Source organism: Panthera leo, chromosome E2 (genome assembly GCF_018350215.1).
Source record: "Panthera leo isolate Ple1 chromosome E2, P.leo_Ple1_pat1.1, whole genome shotgun sequence".
NCBI classification, from domain to species: Eukaryota; Metazoa; Chordata; class Mammalia; order Carnivora; family Felidae; genus Panthera; species Panthera leo.
In genome coordinates, this window is record NC_056693.1 from 57,453,331 (window position 1) to 57,473,031 (window position 19,701).

At 59.2% G+C, this 19,701-nt stretch overlaps 1 protein-coding gene across 1 annotated transcript in view; it reads left to right on the plus strand.

Moving 5' to 3' along the window:
• Window positions 1–18,951, plus strand: part of CRISPLD2 (cysteine rich secretory protein LCCL domain containing 2) — a 59,099-nt gene extending 40,148 nt beyond the window's left edge. The window contains exons 14-15 of the mRNA XM_042920658.1: window positions 5,685–5,818; window positions 16,501–18,951. Of these exons, the coding sequence (XP_042776592.1) occupies window positions 5,685–5,818; window positions 16,501–16,555 (189 nt within the window). The 3' untranslated portion in view covers window positions 16,556–18,951. The remainder of the gene's footprint in view (window positions 1–5,684; window positions 5,819–16,500) is intronic.
• The last annotated feature ends 750 nt before the right edge of the window (window positions 18,952–19,701 follow it).

The following is a 19,701-nucleotide window of genomic DNA, read 5'->3' on the forward strand; positions in this document are numbered from 1 at the left end:
CTTGCCCAATAGGCTGTGTGATCTTCTTGCCAAGTTGCTTACCTCTCTGTAGAAGGAGCCAGCTGGGATTTTTCTAGTCCAAGGAATCTTCGAGATCTAAAAATCTCATGATTAGATCAGCGTTGCTTATCCCCGGCTAACATTTCTACTCAACTTTTGTCCATTTTCATTTTAATTGTTCTCTCCCGCCCACCACCATCGTCTTTGCCTCCACCTGCTGATTTGTTCCAGATTCCTGTAAGTGTGAGGTCACGAAGTCCTGTAAAGTCAAACCAACCTTCATGGCTCACCCTTTTTTTTTCCTTTTTGTCCTTTCCTCTCCAAATGAGTTTTTTTTTTTCTTCTCAGAAGCCATTAAGCCAAAACTGAGTTTTGAAAGTTTAATGAAGGAGTAAAATAATGTGTATCAATTGTTACAGTGAATGTTTGAGCCACAATCTGCTATTAAAAGACAGAGACTTTGGTTTTAAAATGATTGAAAAGTAAAGGGATAGGGCCAAGTGATTCCAGCCAAATGCAGAGAAACAATGAAGCAGGAGTGACAATATTGCTGTCTGATACAGTGGAATTTAAGGTTAAACGTACTGAGTGGGACACCACAATTCACTGCACGGTGGCACAAAAGGTATAATTTATGAAGATCGGATTTATGAGATCAAATCTGTATGCGCCAAACAACATAGCAGCTGAACATATAAAGTTGTTTTTTGAAGGTTAGAACTGCAAGGAGAACTTGATGGAAATTAACACTATAAAGCTATCTTTTGTTGTTTTATGTTCTTTAAAAACACCATTTCTAAGTATTGGTGTCCCCATCTTACAGGACAGCTTTAGGCTGTCCCAAAATCACACAGCTGACACAGGCCAAGGTGAGGTGCCAGGAAGGTCTTGCTTCAGGCTCTGTCCTTTCCCCACTCTCTTGTGCCTTGCTTGAATGCACCTGCACTCATAATTACACTGATGTGAACAGGCACGTGGGTGAAGAGCCCTATGGAGTGTTTACCTTGTTCACTAGGTTTTTGAGCTTTTGGAACAACCACAGTGCTCCAAACGGAGCTCGGCACATAAATGATTGTTCAGTGAATGTTTGTTGAAGGAATAAATAAGTGATGGTGTGGGATTAGTCGATGTTTAGATGTTAAGCTGTTCAGAAACTGAAAGAAGGAAAGAAAAAAGGGGAAAAGAGAGGAACAGGGTGGGGAGACGGGGAGAGGAGATTGGCCGAGTAAGGAGAGAAGAAAGAAAGCTCCATCCATTTTAGAGGTTCTTTGTTGGCCTCGGTTTCTAGGTCACTCTGTATTCTGGGAAATGATGATGCCTTTTTGGAACATGTCTGTTTAGCTAAGAGATTTATTTTGGGAGAGTTGTCTCCAGATCTTCGAAGGGCCTAATAGTGCCGCCGTTTCCGCCTGCTCGCCTCGCTTTGCGGTGAGCTGCAGGCAGGAGAGACATCGGGGTGTAGCCCAAAGAGCACAGTCCGGGTCAAGGTGCGAGTTTACGAGTCGGTTGTGAGATGGCGGGCAAGCCTTTCCCCCACCCTGGACCTCAGTTTCTTATCTCGTCTTCCCGTCTCCCTCGGTGGCTGGATATGTCCTCACACTTGGGCACGAACGCATCAGAATTCCCCGGAGGGCTTGTGCAAACAGACTTCCGGGCCCTACCCCAGCGTTTCTGACTCCGAATCTGGCGGAGAGCCAGAGAATCTGCATTTTGAGTAAGTTCCCAGATGATGCCGATGCTTCTGGCCGATAGCCCTTGCAGGCTCTTATCGTCCCGTGAAAAATAGCGTCCCGCTTGCCGGCTCCGAGGGGGTCCCCCGCTCTGCTGTTGGCCAGCTGCGGGCTGCTGGGCAAATCATTTAACCTCCCGGGGCCTCTCTCTGTGAAGAGAGAGTCACACCTCCCACGGAGGATAATTGAGAGACGTCTCCATTTCCGCGTGTGAAACACAACGGGGCCTGTGTGGTGCACGCTCCAAACTGTTACCCACGATGACCCCCACTTGGCTGTCGAGAAGGATCGGGCTGTCGGAGTGAGGCTCTCACATTCCCGGCCGAGGGCTCGGTGTTGTCACGACTGGCGTCCAGAAATCAGGGCCCGGGAGGCAAAGGGCCGTCACGGAGGGCACAGAAGCAACGTGCAGGGCCTCTTGGGAGCGTTGAGCCTGGAGGACGCGCCTCCGCGGGCTGGGACTGCGGGAGGCGGGATCGGGGCCCCACATCTGGCAACTCGGGCAGCGTAGCGAGCGGCGGGCCCGCTCTGCCCGGCGGTCAGAACAGTAAGCGTGTTGGTACTCACTCGCCGAGCTCGCCTCCACTGACCGTGCGTTTAGGGGGGCTCTAAACTGATCGTTGCGTTTTGGAAGTCCCCCCGTCTCTCTCGGAGACAGAGGCAGGCGCACTGGTTCAGAATCCTGGCGGGGCACAAACCCTTCCTGGGGACTGGAGGCTGACGGATCCTTTCCCCAGGAGGGGGATTAAGAAGGCTTCCTTGTGCAGACGGGGCGACCAGCTGTCCTGGCCTCCCTGAGCCCGAGGGGTCTCCCCGCACGGGGCGCTAGAATCAGGGAAGTTCTTGCTGACCCCAGAGGCCCCCAGAGTTCTGCCTGACACTCTGGGGCTTCACAGGTCCCCTGGAGCCCACCTCGCCCAGCTTGCCTCTTGACGGACGAAAGATGGGGCCGCGCAGGACTGCAACTGCCTTTCAGTAACTCAAGCGACTGAGTCACAGCCCGCACGGGGTCCTGACCTCCGGGCCTTAGTGCGGGTGTTCGCTCTGGCTCTGGGACCCTCCCCCTTTCGGCCGCGGTATTAGCTTCCCAGGGCGCGGGGCGGCCTCTGCCACTGGGAAGCGACTTTCTTCTGCAAAACCAGCGGCCTCTCTGGAAGGGCCTGGGGTTGGAGGCCGGGGCCCACGGCCTGGAGGGGGCTCGGCAGGTTCGGAACAGGACCGGGTGGCGGCCCCGCGTGGGATTTCGAACGGGGGTTTTCCAAACAGCCCCTTTCGATCCGCCCACTCACGTCTGGGGTCAGGAACCCGCTGGATGGCGGATTGCTTGTCCCAGGCCAGGGGCACCTCAGCAGACGCTTCCTTTGCCCGTGCTGTGTCTGCAGACTTGACCCCTGCTGACGCGTCACGTAAAGTAGGACCGTGCAGGATTCTTCTCGGCCGCCCTGCCTCTTCGCGGAGGAGGTGCCGGCCCGGTTGGCCAGCGGTCGGGACCCGAGTGGCTCCACAGGTGATTGCTGGGTCCCAGGCACCGTGCAGACAGGGGGCCCTGGGAGACAGCAAAGCCCAGACCCACCCTCCCGCCGGGTGACAGGCACCTGGCGGTGTTCGCGGAGCTGGGACACGGTCGGCAACGGCTTCGCCTCCGCCCCCCCGCACCGCACGCGATCGCACAACGCCCCGGCCCCCTGGCGGCTCTCAACACGCACAGGGTCTGCCGGCTAAGCCCCCGTGACGGCCACGGCCACGGGTCACTAGGTCACGAGCGAAGGCAGCACCGGAGTCAGCCCCCTGACCCGTGGGCATCGGTTTGACTTTCTGTCTCTGAGCGGCTCCGTCAGCCTGGCCGAACGTTCTCAGACGTCCCTGGGGCTGTTCTCCCGCGGACTCTCTTTTCTGAAGGCTTGCAGATCCTCACAAGTCAGGGGCCTCATCAGTGGAAGCTTTTTTGGTATCAGGGGGCGATTAGAAGCCGCACGGGTTTCTGGCTGTTAAGACGTGCCCGCGGGCTTAATAACTTCGTGGCCTAAAAGGAACACACACTTACTCGCTTATGGGCTGGAGGCCAGGAGCCCGGTACTGGTCTCGCCAGGGTCAAGCCACCAGCAGAAATTCGTTCCTTCCGGAAGCTCCAGAGCCGCCTGTGGTTCTCTGGCCTTTCCCACTTTCTAGAGGCCGCCCACGGCCCCTGCTTGGGCCGCCGCCTCCTGGCTCTGTCCCTCCTGCCTCCCCTCTCGTGAGGACCCTTGTGATGACTGTGGACCCATCGGTAACACAGGCTCGTCTCCGCACGGGGCCCTTAAGTTAGTCACCTCTGCGGGGGCCTTCGGCCACGCGTGAGGTCACGTCCTCACGGGCCCTGGGGATGGGGGCGTGGGCGTCTCTGGAGGCCGTGGCTCCGCGGACCCCAGAAGCACAGACTTCGCGCTCCGCCGGGCCTCAGCTGGAATCTCTACGGAGCCACTAGCTGCCCGCGTGGCCCTGGCCCAGTTCTCGGATCTCCCCAAACCCACGCTTCCCGGCCTGTGAAGCGGGGATAGCGGCGGTTATGCGTCTCACTGGAAGCGTAAACGAGATAAGAGCCAAAGGGCCTGGGGCACGGTCAGCCCAGAGTCCGCGTTCGCCCTGCTGACCGCGGGGCGGGGGGGGGCTGTGCGCCCCACAGACGGATCTGGGTACAGGTGTGTGAGGCCCCGGCCACACGTGCGAGCCACCTGACCGGTGTGGAAGATGCTGGGTCTGGGGCTCCCCCCACAGCAGCTGAATGTGGTGCGGGGGGGTGGGGAGTCCCGTCCCGTCCTGTCCCGTCCCGCCCCGTCCCCTGCACAAACGCCGTAGGCGACAATGAGCTACAGTGAAGAGGGACACCCACTCCGAGGCCAGGGTTGGATTTTATCGCGGGCTGCACAGCATCACAGAGATGGCGGGAGCGCGTCCCCTACTTAGCTGTTCACCTCCAGTGTGGCTCGTGTCACCTGGCCCTCGTCTGGGACGATCCTGAATCGGCCGGTCAGGGTGAGCGAGTAGCAGCCCTCCCCCCCACCCCCACCCCATGAATGTGTCCAGCTTGAGAAATGTCGATTCATTAGCCTCAGACAACTCCATCCCGAGGACCATTCTTCTACTGATTAAGTAAAGGCCCTAAGGAAAGTTCAGCTCAAGGGTTTGTTACCCAGGAATTGGACTACTTGATAACTTGGGAAAATACCACGCCGTGCCCTTGCTTCAAAGCCAGCGGCTGCCTTGGCCCCTAGAATAAGCCTCAACTCCCCCCGGGCTCCCCACAGCCCCTCATGATGGGCCCTGCTCACCCCTCTCACCTGTCCTGCCACATTCCACCCGACCCTCTGTATTCCAGCCTCCCCGGCCCTCTTTCTGTTTCTTGGACATGACGAGGTCACTCAAAGGCCCCAGGGCCTTTGCACAAGCTGCTCCCTCTGCCTGGGTGGCTCTGCTCAGAGTTGTTCCCAGGCTGTGGCCGACTCTTTTTTGCCGTCCAAATCTGAGCTCAAGTACCACACCGAGAGCAGTTGAACCCCTGATTGACTCTCCTACAAGAGCCCTTCCAACCCCAGCCACTTTGTCTCCCGATCTGGCTTTATTTCCTTCGGAGGCAGAGTTGCTATTTTGCGTATTTGTTACTTGTCGGTCTCCCTCAACTCCCTGAAGGCAGAGTCTTTATTTTCCCTGCGGAACTTTTCTGCATCTAGCTCAGTGCCTGGCACGTAGTAGGTGCTCAGAAAGGACTTGCCGTACGAAGGAACGAATGAATGACGCCGGGTCTCTCTGGAGAGACCCCCGGGGGAATCAAGGAGGCGATGGTTGTTTCTTAGCCGTAACTTGATCAGCGCCCTCCCCCACCCCCAACCAGGCCACCAAGTGCTGGCCGATGGCATTAGGGCCTCACCCACGAGTACAACATTCTCGATGTTGATCGCGGCTCTTCTGTGCTTCCAGACTTCAAGCATCTGTAAGACGGCCGTGCACGCGGGAGTCATCGGGCACGAGAGCGGGGGTTACGTGGATGTGATGCCCGTGGACAAAAAGAAGGCCTACGTGGGCTCGCTCAGGAACGGAGTGCAGTCTGAAAGGTAGGGCTGCGTCTTCTGGCTCTCGACACCCAAGGCCAGCCAAGGGCATTCCCACCAGAATTCTCTGCCTTTCTGTTTTAAAAACAAGAACTTTCTCTGACGAAAGCTCAGAAGCACCCGGGAGACGCGGTGGGACTTTTTCTGGGCACGGAGGAGCGTGCGTCGTCCCCCGCGGAACAAGTGGGGGCAGATCGTGGTGACGCGGTGGTCCTCTATAGCGAGATGACAGTATAGTTACTTACGGAAGGAGGAGCCCAGGGTCTGGCATCCAGTAGACTAGGCTCTGCCGCTCGCCAGCTCTGTGACCGTGAGCCGCCACCCCATTTCCTGGTGCCTCAGTTTCCTCACCCGTGATGGGAGACCAAACTGCTCCTGGCCTCGCACGGTTGCTGGCGGATGAATCCAGTGCCCGTCTGAGAGCGACGAGCCCTCAGTAGGTCATGGAGGCCGCTCCCAAACCCGCTCCCGGTGTCGCTGCGGGCGAGGCCACACGGCTGCGTCCGGTGAGCGCACCGTGCCCCCCTTCCCGGTTGGACAGTTCAGCGCTTTGCCCAGGGGCTGATCGTCACCGTGGTAAGCAGCCTTGCAGGGGACGTTTGCACCTGCCACGATCGTTTACTTCAGTTGCTGGAGCAAACGTCAAAGGCTTTGGGTATGCCTTTCCGGAACATTCTTCACAAGGCTGCCGGACCGGTTTCTGGCCCGTGCCGCTCCTTCTCACCTGTGCCCTGCTGTCCGTGGAAGCAAGTCCCAGGCTTCACAGCCCGGGGACCCAGGCCCCAGTCCTGGGGCCTCCTCTTGAGAGCCCCGTGAGCTCACACAAGGCACCAGCCTTTCTCAGACCACCCAGGGGCAGATCCCCATCAGGGGTGTATTTGTTCTTAGTGCTGCGGGGGGGGGGGGGGGGGGGGCTCAAAGCACAGACATTTCTATCCTCAAAGTTCAGGAGGCTGGAGGTCCGCGAGCCACATGTGGGTGGGGGGCTTCCTTCTGGGGCCTCTCGCCTGTGTGTAGACGGCCGACTCTGTGTTCTCACGCGGCCCTCCCTCTGTGCGAATCTGCGTCCTAATCTCCTCTAAGGTCGCGGTCTGATTGGATCAGGGTCCACCCTCGTGACCTCACTCTTACTTTAGTTACCCCTTTGAAGACCCTCTCTCCAAATACGGTCACCTTCTGAGACGTTGGGGGTTGGGACTTAAACATAGGAATCGGGGCGGGGGGCACAATGGAGCCCATAACAGAGGGGAATGCTGACATTTTATATTTGAGGGGGCCTTCTTTTTTAAAAAAATATTTTTTAATGTTTATTTTTGAGAGAGAGACAGACAGACAGACAGCGCAAGCAAGGGAGGGGCAGAGAGAGAGGGAGACACAATCTGAAACGGGCTCCAGGCTCCGAGCTGTCGGCACAGAGCCCGACACGGGGCTCGAACCCACAGACCGCGAGATCGTGACCTGAGCCAGAGTCGGATGCTTAACTGACTGAGCCACCCAGGCGCCCAGAGGGGGCCTTCTTTTGAAAAAGAGTATAAAATCTAGAACGTAAAAGTTGCCGGGAACCTTGAAGCCTCGGCTTTCGTGGCTCCAAGGAGCTCGGTGCCCGTGCCGGCCTCCCGGCCTCCCGGCCTCCCGGCCTCCCGGCCTGCTGGGGAGTCTCAGCTGTACGTGGAGATGCGGCAGAATCGCATCCAGACCCCCAGGGGCCCCGCGGTAACCCTGCCCTTAGCCCGGAACCGCCAGAGCTAACAGCCTTGGCATCTTCTTGAGCCTGGGCCACCTTTTTTGGGAAAAGCCTAATGAAGGGAAATTCCATTGGTTTTAATGGGAGGGAAACAAGGCAGTGATTAGGTGGAATTTCCTGGGCAGGCGGGAAAGAAATCCCGGGACACCGCTCTGCTGAGCTCTGTTCCCCTCAAAGAGGACACGGTCTTGCTGAGAAGTGTGGTGACCGGCCCGCGTGCCCTCTGCCCGGCTCACCCCTGAGCAGCTCGGCGGCCCCCCGAGGGCGGCCGCAACGGCTTCACGTGGGTGGGTGTCTGGGGACGGCAGGGGACTGGGACGGGTCCCCAAAGTGGCTTCTTCCCTGCTGTAACCAACCCCACCCCGGGAAACCCGTCATTTTTTCTCTCTTCCTGGGGGACCCGCCTGGGTTGCTGCCGTCATTATAAATACCTTCTAGGCAGCCCTTCCCAGGCCCCGAAGTGCCTGACAGCCGCTGGGCTGTTCAGAAGGTTCTAGTGAGTTTCTAGGCAAATGCAGAGTTGAGATCCTGCTCCCCTTCCTCCTCGGATGCGCTCTTGTGACTCAGTTTCCCCACCTGTAAAGGGGAAGGTGATAGTACCTACCCCCTGGGGTAGTGGTAAGACGGGGGGGGGGTCTCAGACCGGCCCCCCAGACCAGCAGGATCTAAATCAGCGGGGAGCTTGCTGGAAAAGCGGATTCTTGAGCCCGCCCCCCCTCCCCCCCCGCCAGTCCTGCTGAGTCCAAAGCTCCGGGAGTGGGCTGAGCACTCTGTGTGGACACGGCCTCCAGGGGTCCTGGCGCACGCGGGACGATGACGTGAGGCGGCCGGTCGTGTCCCCGGCACACGCCGTGCGGGATTCCGATCGTTTGTGGTTAAACTTCATTCTTTCGCTGCGTTTTCATGGGGCGCCAGGACCAGGGCTGGGGTCCCGGGATCCCGGGGCCCCGGGGCAGCGAGATGACAGGGTCCACCCTGCACGCAGGCAAGAGGCAAGGCCGGGCAGGCACGCGGGGCCCGATGGTGTTTGGGACCCTGCTCCCCCTGCCCGCCAGCTGGGCGTCCTCGGGTGGGCGTCTCCCTGGGCTTCGGTCCCTCCTGTGTCACGCGGTTGTGGTGAGGTTGTGTGTGCCGAGCACTTCCCGGTGGCTCACCGTGAGTGCCCGGTGAAGCTGGCGGCCCTCGTCACCACGGCAACTTACAAGGTCGTTGCACACCTCGAGGCGTTGTGGTTCTCGCACGCACGCAAGAGCCTCCGTGGACTGTCTTTCAGGACTGGAGGGAGAGCACCGCCCAGGAACCCTTCCTTCCCTCCTTACACCCATCTTTCCAGTGTGCCCTCCCCTGTCACCTGGCGAGCCCGCACCGTGTCCCAGGCATGGGGACCCAGCAGGGAGCACATGGCCTGATCTCTGCCCCTGTGGGACTTGTCATCTAGAGGGGGCACAGATGACCAGAGAAATGGCAACAGAAGTAGGGCACCGGGCATCACTATTACGGAGGGAGGCTCGGGAGGCTGAGCACATCCAGCAGGGCCCCGTCTCGCTATCTGGAGGCCCCTTCTCGGTGGCATGGCTCCTTCCAGGCCCCCCCGCCCCTGCCCCTTGTCTCGATGGGACTTCAGCAACCTTCTGCACAGACCCGTGACTGAGAAGTCTCCGCGGAGCCTGTTCCCATTAGGGACCGTGGGAACCAAGCCTGGGCCCGGAGGGTGGCTCTGTCCCAAACGCCTGCTGGGAGCCAGAGCGGTCACGGTGGGTCCCCAAGGGAGTTGTGGCTGCTGGACCCTCGGGGACCTGTTCACAGCAAACTTCCTTGTAAACGTAGGGAATCCTCCAGAAAAACAAACAAAAGCCTCCTGAACAGAATTCTCAGCACACGGGCCAAAGGTGATTCTGCTGTAAAGTGAAGTGACTTGGGTTTCAGTGGTGGGTTTTTTTCTTGTTTGTTTTTTTCTAAAAGAGGATTTCCTGAAAGTTTTGAAAGAGGTGTCTGTAGAACCGGGACATCGTAAGAGGACAGGCGTCTTCGGTCTCGACACACGTGTCCGTGAAGGTTAGCGGAGGAAAGGAAAGGTTATCAGGAAGAGCTTTTGACGTTAGAACTGGGCTTTGCCCGAATATTCGCGGAAAGAAGCTGGACATCTGGGTGAATATCCGTTCAGGAGTTTTTCCTAGACCGGGACCATTTTGAAAAGGCAGGTTTCACAAGGAGAGATTGGGAAATACACCAACAATGACAGATAATGTTCTTGGTCACTTGTTGTCAACAGACACGCCCCGTGTGTGTCTGTGGCATCTGTGTGGACAGACCTGCATCCGAAGGTGGACGGTCCGTGTAGCAGCTTCTGTGGGCCGGGCACTGTCCTCCCGGGGCCCGTCTGGCACGCCCTTCAGGCCACACGGGTTCTAAAGTTTCTAGTAGACGCAGTAAAAAGGAACAGGAGGAGATATTTAGGGTATGTGGGATTTAAGCTGGTAAGTCAAAATATTAGCGTGTATAATAGGAAGTTACGAAAGAATACGCATTCTCTTTTTCAAATAAGACCTTGGGGTCCACTGTGTATTGTACACATAGAACACCCCCCCGGTTCGGGCGAGCCACAAGTGCTCCGTGGCCACCGTGACTGGCGGCCGCCATATGGGGCACCCCAGCTCCGGACTCTCAAGGGTTGGGCGTCCGAAAATCTCTCCGTGCGCCCAGAAGCTGAGCCGGAACCACGAAGCTGTTGCTTCCAGATGGGATGAGCTCTGCCCTCTCCCCCACGCCAGCTTGGGCCAAGGCCGGGCGTCGGGCTCCCTCTGCTCGCAAACCGGTGGGTTTTCCCCTCCCACCTTCTAAGGTCTGTACACACATTGGCACACCTGATTCCCCCAAGAGCCCCACGATGGGGGGACCCCAGGAATCCTCACTTTATAAAGAAAGGGAGGCACAGAGAGGTTAAGTGATTCGTGCGAGGTGAGCCAGAGCCACGACTCGAACCCAGGCCGCCTACCCCAGCGCCCACGCTCTTTACCAGTACGCGTGACGCCCCACTGTAGACAGGAGGGGCCGGGTGAGCCTTTAGTGCCCGGGTACGCTTGTTTGTAACTTTAAAAGTATTTATTAGAAAAGAAGTACATACTTATTTAAAGAAGTCTAGGGAGTAGAAAGTAAGGGTTCCCTGCAGGTGCCCAATGGTTAACCTCCGTGAATTGCCCCTTTATAGCCTTTCAGGGCATCCTGCCCCTCCCCCAGCCTCCCCCCCATACAGACGACACACATGAAAATCAAAATGAAGCTCGTATTACACCAAAATATTTTTACATTTCACGGAAGACGGTTCCCTGGAGTCGATGCTTTCGTGCGGCTAATGCGTTCATCACCGTGCGCGTACCCGCCAGGTGCCAGGCACTGATGGGGAAACCCCTCCCCTGATGGGAGAACGGGGTTTAAACTCGGGAGGAAGGACGGTATTTGCAGCTCGGGGCCATCGAGCTCCTGCTGGGTGCGCGCCCCGACCCGGCACTTGCGCTGGACAGACTCACATCCTCTGCCCAACGTCCCCAAGGAAAGGGCGCGTTCACACACCCTGTGCGGAAAGCAGGCTCAGCGAAGTAGATCAGCCAAGGTCCTGCGGGTGAGATCTGCACTCTGACTCTTGAAATCTCCTGAGAGATCAGTAAACAGGTGAGACTCTGGGAGAATAGGCTTCACCTCCTTGAAACAAACAAAATACACACACGTATACACACGCGTGCATTTATACATAATTAGTACGCGTGTGTGCACACACACGTAGGAATGATATTTCTTAATAATAAAAAAGAAATCGCACGCTTAAAAGCCGGAAGGACAGTCAAGAGTTCCTTTCCCGCAGTCCTTGTGACGCTGGGTCCCGTGCGTCCGCGGAGCGAGCTGCCAGCTCGTGGGCGAGCCCACGGTCTCTCCGGGGACAGGCCGCCCCGAATCACCTGCTGTGCCGACATGCAGTCTGTGTGTGTGACCAAGCGGCCATCGGTCCCTCCCGGAGTGGCCTTCACCGGCGGCTCCAAGATGCAGCCCTGTGTTCGTGGCTCCTCGTGGGGCTGCAGCCTCCCCTCCCAAGGGGCTCCCCGCGCCCCAGCCCCCCACCGCGACCTGGGGTGGGCCAGTGTCACCCTCGGAGAAAGCAGGGCCACAGCCTGATTGCTTAAGGTGACGGTTAGGAGAGGGTCCCGGGGTCTCCACCCTCTTGGGTCCACATCCTGGTGGCACCTGGACCAGGTGTTCAATTTGGGACAAATCGCGTCATCTCGCCGAGCCTGGGATCGCTTTCCGTAAGTGGCGAGAACCTTGGAGATCTCGTGGGGTGGCTGCAAGGGCCACGGGCGCTAAGATTGCGTAAGGACCGCGGTGGCATTGTCGGGTCGTGCAGCTGGGCGGGGCCGCGGGCTCACGCGGGGGGGGGGGGGGTCGGGGTGAGTGGCCACCGGAAGGCTGCAGACCGCTAACCGGGGCTGAGTTGTGACCCCCTGAGGCCGCAGACCCTGGACGCTTCCCAGGGCGCCCTGGTCACGGCTCCGCCAACAGCTGAGGCTCTTGGAGCGCTGAGTCAGCCCGAGGGGCCCCCGAGGCTTCTCCCGCCAATTCTGGTTCTCCCCAGCTCTGCAAGGGCCTTGCGTGTTGGCTTTCTCTTCCTTCCTTCCTTCCTGTTCTTCTTTGCAAAATAAAATTGGGCCTCCGGAAATAATTTCCATTTCAAAATGGTTTTAAGAAATCAGTGTTACGAGGGCGCCCGGGTGGCTCAGTCACTTTAGCCTCGGACTCTTGGCTGCCGCTCAGGTCGTGATCTCGCGGTCCGTGGGTTCAAGGCCCGCGGCGGGCTCTGCGCGGACAGCTCAGGGTCTGCTTGGGACTCTCTCTCTCCTTCTCTCTCTGCCCCTCCCCTGCTTGCACATGCTTGCACTCTCAAAGAGGTAAGCGTTAGAAAAAAAATGTTCTAACGAATCTTAAGAAATTAAAATCTTAAAATCATTTGCTCAAAGTGTCTTAAAGTTAAGAAATTACCTCCGGAAATCCCAGTCCCAGAAACAACCACTGTGAACATTCTGGTGTGTTTCCTTCCAGATTTTTTTCTGTTCGCAAGCACCTTATTTTTTTTGTTTTTGTTTTTGTTTTTACCTAGAAGGGATCAGACCCCCTGTATTGTCAGGCTAATGGTGTTTTCCAGAGAGCCACAGCTGGTGAAGGTGCTTCCAAGCCACGTCCGATGTGGCCACGCCGTCATCCACGTGATGGCTCTACACTGTCCCCCTGTGTGGACAGACCACCGCTTCTAACCCAGCCGACGGACGTCCGGCCTGCTTCCTGTGCTCTCTGCTGTGATAAACAACGCAGCAGAGAACATCTTTGCACAAGCCCGTGTGCTTTCCTGACAGTGTCGTAAGGCAACTTCCCTTCAGTGGGCTGGTCACGGCAGCACATCAGCCCCTGGTGACGTGGGCCCCCAGCGGCCTCCAGGGCGGCCGGGACGAACCCCCCTCCCCTTACCTCGCAGGGTCACAGCTGATGCAACCCCCGCCTGTCCGTCCGCCCTCTTGACGCCTTGTTCCTCCTCGTTACCCATCACGCGCTGGCTTCTCCGTTCCGGGGACGCCCTGAGACCAGGGTTGTCGGACCCATTCTCACCCGACCCCGGACCCCCGGCTGCCGTGTTTTCCCGTTCGTGTGTGTGGCGGGGGCGGGGGGGGGTCTCCTTGTCGCTCAGCCCAACACACAGATGCCGCCTCCCCGACCGGGGCTTCTCCACCCCTGCGTCTACAGCTGCTGCCTCCCCACGCTGCTCTGTCCCGTGTCCCTGCGTCCCTCACCCCTGCCCTCCTCTGATCCCGTATCCCCGGGTGGTTTTCCCCAAGGACCCGTCGCTCTCTGGGATTATCTCTTACGCCTACGTAGCCGTTTAGCCCCCACCACCAGCCTAGGCTCCGTGAAAGCGAGAACCCCACCCGCCCCGTTAACCCCGTGTCCCCAGCACGCGGCCCGTGCCTGGCACGCAGTAGGTGTTCAGCTTCACGCTGGCCGGATGAACAAATTCAGAAAGGGGTTCACAACCCGTTGAGGGATTCCTAAAACCCCTTTTCTGAACATTGCCCGGAGTTGCTGTGCCACGGGCGCTCCCTTCTGTGTCTGGGCGTCCCAGGGAGTCCAGAGAGGATCGAGGGCGAGGTGTGGAGCCGGAGGGCGGGCGGGCTGGTTTACGGTCCATCAGTCACACCCACGCTTCAGACCCGCACAGCCGCCCACAGGCCGGCAGGACTGGAGCTCAGTGAGCGTTTGGGGCGCGAACAGATGGGGAGCCACCCAGAGGCTTTTTCCAGGAGCCCAAACCTGGAGGGACTCTTGGCCTGAGACAGCGGCCGAGCCCCACGCTTGTGGTGCCGACACCCCGGGCGACGGCCGCGCGCTGGTCTGATGTGTTAAGAAACACACGTCCCGTTCGGCGGGCCTGCCCTCGCCCCCGACGTGGGCGGGCTGCTCGACGGGGATGCTTGGGGGGGGTCGGCAAGTCACGCGGGCACCTTGGGTGCTTGGCCGGATGACCTCCTGAAGGGCCCCCCCGTCCCTGGGTCGTTTGGGGCCCTGTGATGCGGAGAACCCCCCGCCCCGTTCGCAAAACGTACGGTAGTAAGTCAGAGACACGAGCCCTGGTATTTTCCCCAGCGTGGCTCGCCCGCCGTGAGGAATGGCCGAGAGCCTCGCGGCCCTGGGTGGTTCTTCCGGACTGTTCATCTGGGCAGAGGATCTGGGGAAGTCTCGCGGCCCAGAGGCCTGAGGAGGGCCCTGGAACCTGAGCTTTCCAGAAACCAGCAGGGCAGCCGGGGTAACCGCGGCCCCGGCACGGCCACTGTCCCCCTCCGCCGTCGGGGGGGAGCTGCTGGCACGGAGGCCGGCGGCCCCCATTCTGCTCCGTCTGGACTGCCTGGCTTTGCCTCGCAGCCCCATCTCGCCAAGTGCTCCCATCGGATGCCCGTTCCAGAAGTTCAGCCCCGGGGTAGCCAAGAGCACGAAGCTGCCATGAGGCGAGGGGAAAACGGGCAGGAATTCCGAGCGGCCTGCTTCCCGAGGACCGCCGCCCTGGCCGAGAAGTCTGAGAGCGCAGGGGCCCTTCGGTCCCGCAGTTTCCAACCCGGGCCCCTCTCAGCGGGAGGGGAGACCCCCCCCCCCACAGGAAGTCACGGCGACGTCACGGCCGGGCCGTTCCTCCTCTGCTCAGACTCATTCACGGGGACGAGCAAAATGCAAATGAAAGCTCCGTTTGGACGCCCCTCCCTACTTGTGAATGGCCCAGAACCAGAAGCCGGATCCCACGCGCCGCTGGCCAGCCGGTGGGCTGAACGGGCCGCCGGGCGTGTTGTTGACGGGACTGGTCGGTCGCTGGAACCTTCCGTCGGGCAAGCCGCCCGGCTCGCACAAGCGCGTGTCCTGCGATCCAGCCGTTCTGCTCCTCGGGGCTGATCCACGGGTGCCCTCAGACCCGTGCAGAAAGTCCCGTGCCCCCCGTGGCACCGTTGACAGGAGTGGAGTATGAGGGACCTACTAAGTGTCCGTGAACAGGGACCCGGTCCGCTGCCGCTTCACTACAACCGACTACTATGCAGCCGCCTACGAAGCCGTGAGACGGCAGGTGCTGGCGACACCATGGGGACCCTGCCGGCCCCTCACGTGCGGCGGGGGCGGGGGGGGGGGGTCATGTCCGGCGGTGCGGCTGCTTTGGGAAACCGTCTGGCGGCTATCTAAAAAAGAGCCGTCACGTAACATGTGACCCCGCAGGTGTGGCTCCTAGCCGTCTGTCCCCGAGAATCGGCCGACACGTGTCCTTACGGACACGTCATCGACAGACGTTCGCAGCAGCGTTCCGTCCTGGGAGCCCGAAGCGGACGGGGTGTAAATGCCCCTCACCCGGGGGATGGGTGAAGAAAATGTGGCCCGTCCCCCGAATGGCGCGTGACGCAGCCCTAACGAGGGATGAAGCAGGGACCAGGCCACCACGGGGGATGAGCCCCAGAAACACCAACCCGCGCGAGACGAGCCAGCGGCACGAGGCCCCGTCGTGTGTGATTCCGTTTACGCGAAGTGTCCGGGACGGGCCAGTCTATACGCACGGAAGCTGGCAGGGCCTGTGGGAGGGGAACTGATCCAAACTGGGCGCGGGTGGTGTTTTCTCGGGGGTGTTTGTGGAGGGGATTCCACAACCCCGTGAAATCACTAAAAATCACTGGGTTGCACACCGAAAAGGGGTCACTTTGGTGGCTTTGTTAACAATCAACAGTGCTGTTTTGTTTTTGTTTCTGTTGAAAGCCTTCACTTAGCTGCGGGATTTAACCCCTGCCTCGAGAGGGTGGCTGTTGCCAGATGCGCGACCTGGGGCGGCTGCGTGACCTCGGGGGAGTCCCGCTTCTCTCTCGCTGCCTCAGCCTCCTCGCCTGCACACCAGGGTCACTCACGCAGCCCCCGGGGAAGAAGGCCAAAGGCGCGTACGAGACCGTGCAGCGTCCGAGCCTAGCCCGTGTGCTGTTTTCGTCACGGCGGCTCAGGCGTCCTCGTCACGATGCTGTCCTGCCGATCGGTCAACCAGACGGCCACCGGTCGAGCCGGCGGGGGGTAGCCGACGCCAGGCAGCGGTCTCGGAGGGTGCGCTCGGTTCAGACAGACTGGGGCCGGCAACTCCCGGAGTTCAAGGCGAATGAGTTAGCGGCCCCGCCTGACCTAGATTCCCCCCCCCGGGCCGCCTTGCGGAAAGAGTGGAGCCTGCCAGCTGTTCCTGGCAGGGGCACGCTGTGTTTCCAGCCGTTGCGGGCAAGTGTCCCTGGGCCACGATGCTTCCACCCTGGGGCCAGGGGACACCCAGCTCCCCCTTCCCGGCTGCCTGAAAGACGCCCTCCAGACCTTGCGGTAATGTGGCCTCTGCCTTCTTTTTCAGCCTGAGGACCCCTCGCGACGGAAAGGCCTTCCGGATCTTTGCCGTCAGGCAGTGAATTCCCAGCGCCGGGGAGAAGGGGGCGTCTTCGAGAGGGCTTCAGGGTTTTGCTTTTTATTTTTATTTTGTCACTTGGGGGGGGGGGTGGGCTGGGGATATAGAGAGGCGGGAAACTTCCTTTCAATGGCGTTCAGTGTCACACCCTTTGTGCCTTTGTCTGAAACCACACGGAGAAACGGCGCCCTCGGGGTCCCGGCTGGACGGCTGGTGACTGGCCCCTCTGCAGGGACAGTCGCCCAGGTGCTCCTTCCCGGTGCTCTTTGGTGGAGGGTGGGGGGGGGCGTGGGGAAGGTTCCAGGCCTGCGGACGTGGCAGGACCCGGAGCTCACGCCGGGAGGCAGGCGGGGGCGGGAAGGGGCTTACGGAGCATCCAAAGGGTTTCAGGAAGGGAGTGGAAGGTGGTTATTTAAAAACTTTGAAAACACAGTCCGTCCCCACCAGTGGAGGAAAATGGGCTTAATGTTTGCTGGTCAGACAAATGGGCTGGAACGAGGGGCCGGGGACGTGAGGCCCGGGCTCGGCCCTGGTCCCCGTCCTCGCCGGCACCCTGCCTCGCACAGGCTGGTTCTGCGGACGGCAGGGCTGGCTTCTTTAGGGTTCCGCAGTGACCCCAGAGATTTATCTCGTCTTCGTCCTTCCCTGTGTCCGCGTGGCCCGTCTGTTTGCTGCCGTGACCTTTGGTCTCCTTGAGGACAAATGAACCAGGATCCTTTCTTTGCCCCCTTCCCCCCCCACCCCACCCCCCCGCCCCGTAGCCCTCGCCCCAGCCCAGACTGGTTTATGCACGATGTTTCCCACCGGGGTCTTTGCTTTGCGAGCGGTTCTGTCGGCAGCCCCACTTTTTAATTTTTTTTTTTTTTTTAAACAAAACTCTTAGCGCCCGTCGGTCCCACTGTTTCGTTGCTGCCTTGAAAAAGTGGCAGTCAGATGTGCAGAGTCCCCATCCGTGGGATGACCCAGTTTTGAGCAGCGGGAGGAATGGATTCCTCAGTGCATTCCTCGCCGAGGTTAGCAGCTCTGGGAAGGGGGGGCCGTGTGTGGTTACGAAACGGTCCTGCGGCATAACAGCAAAAGCGACAGTAACACTCTAGAAGGATTTCTCTTCCTGTTTTTGTGGAACGGCTCTTGCCAGACGTTCCTCCGGCTCTGAGGAGCGTGGGGCTCTCTGGTTTCCACTTTACAAAAGTCCTTCACAAGCCCAGACCAAAAACCCACAGGGAAAGAAAACACCCTTTGGTAAATAGCGTTGCTCCGCAGAAGGTGACGCTCTCCCCGCCCCCCCTCCCCCAGGCCGGCCGTCCGGCAGGTCACCTCTGGGAACACCGGTTTCAAATCCGATCTCAACTGGCCGTCAAAATATTGGAAAGGCCAAGGGACCAGCAGACGGGTTTTTTGTTTTGTCGGGGTTTTTTTTAAAGCAAAGCTGGGATGGTCTGGACAAGGAAGCCTCCCCCGGGGAAGGAAGTCCCAGGTTGCTGAGTGCATCCCGACTAAATTCACAGACTGGAGGTGAATGGCTTCCCTCCGGCCGGAGGGAGTTGGTGAGAGCCGTGAAACTCTTCGCACGCTGAGCTGAGAGCAGAAGAATTTGGTCAGCCTGTCAGTGACGGGTCTCGTTACAGCCCAAGATCTGGGTACTTGGAAACTTCTGGATTCTAAGGGTTGTGCTGCTGGACTTCCGCTTCATCAGACTCTGCTCTGTGACCGGCCTTTGGCGGCTGTGGCTTTGCCGGGGCTCCGGGCTTGTAAGAAGTCGAGGCGGCCCGCGGGTGTCCCGGGGGGCTGGCCGTGAAGGCGTCCCACCCAAGGGAGAGTCTGAAACTTCCAGAGCGAGTCCAGCCCATCATCTGGGGGCTCGTTTGGGTTCCCGAATGTCTCATGAACCGGCCCGTCTAACAGGATAGGCAGATCCCCCCTCTCCCCCGTCCCCCCGAACCAGAACTCGTCCCTCCCGTGCTCACAAACGTTTTGAAACTGGAACCATTTTCCTTCTGAAGATGGAAACAGGCCTACAAAGGCAAGGCCCCTGTAGTCAGAGACCATCTCTAACTTCGCGTGTTAGCAGGACCCGTTGCCCCCGTGGGCACTTGACCCACAAAAAGATGACGAATCAGGCCAGCGGTGTTTCAGGGTCTGACCCTGCCCCCCAAACGAAAAGGTTCTCGTTTCCTGCAGATTTTTGCCCCCCACTGTGTTCTGATTTTTTTTTTATATTGTCTGTAGGCTCACTCAGCCCGCAGCTTACATGTGTGCTTTTTTCTATGAAAAATGATGTATTTTACTACTTCCTGTGTACAAAAAGTTTATTGTAAATTGTGTGTGTGTGTGCTTTGCACGAACGGGGACCACGTTGCTGTCGTTTTGTCGTTTCAATAAACCTGGTTTGATTTCTAACGTGTCTCTGTGTCGTGTCTCTCGTCGGGCAAATCCGAACAGTCCGTGACATCAAACGTTGGAAACCACCTCGGAGGCGCCTCACGACTGTGTTTACACCACGCGTGTGACACACGGGCGCGGGGGGGTGCCAGTCCCTGCGGTATTTTCTGGAGCCCCGGGGAGACCCCCACCTGACAAGCGGCAAGAGGGGTGTGCCTTAAAGGGTGCAGACCGTGCATGGGTGGGGGGAGGGGGGTTGCCAAAATGCAGCTTCTGGCCCAGCGGGTCTGGGCGGGGGCCCGGGCGCCTGCACGTTTCACGACCTCCCGGTGACGCACACCCTGCTCGCCCCCGGAGCTTATGCTGTGTGTCAGCCGTTCGTCCGCTCGGGCGGCCCCAACCGAGCACCACGGACCCGGGGGCTCAGACGACAGAGATTTATTTTCTCCCGGTTCTGGAGGCTGCACGTTCACGGTCAAGGCGTCCGCAGGGCTGGGAAGCCGTCCACCTTCCCCCGTTTCTTGTCTCTGTGCGTGCATCCCTCGTGCTGCTGCTTGCTTGCTTTCCTTTTATTTAAAAAAATTTAAAAATGTTTATTTACTTTGGAGACGCAGACAGAGCACAAGTTGGGGAGGGGCAGAGACAGAGGGAGACACAGAATCGGAAGCGGACTCCAGGCTCCGAGCCGTCAGCCCAGAGCCCGACGCGGGGCTCGAACCCACGGACTGCGAGATCGTGACCTGAGCCGAAGCCAGAGGCTCGACGAGG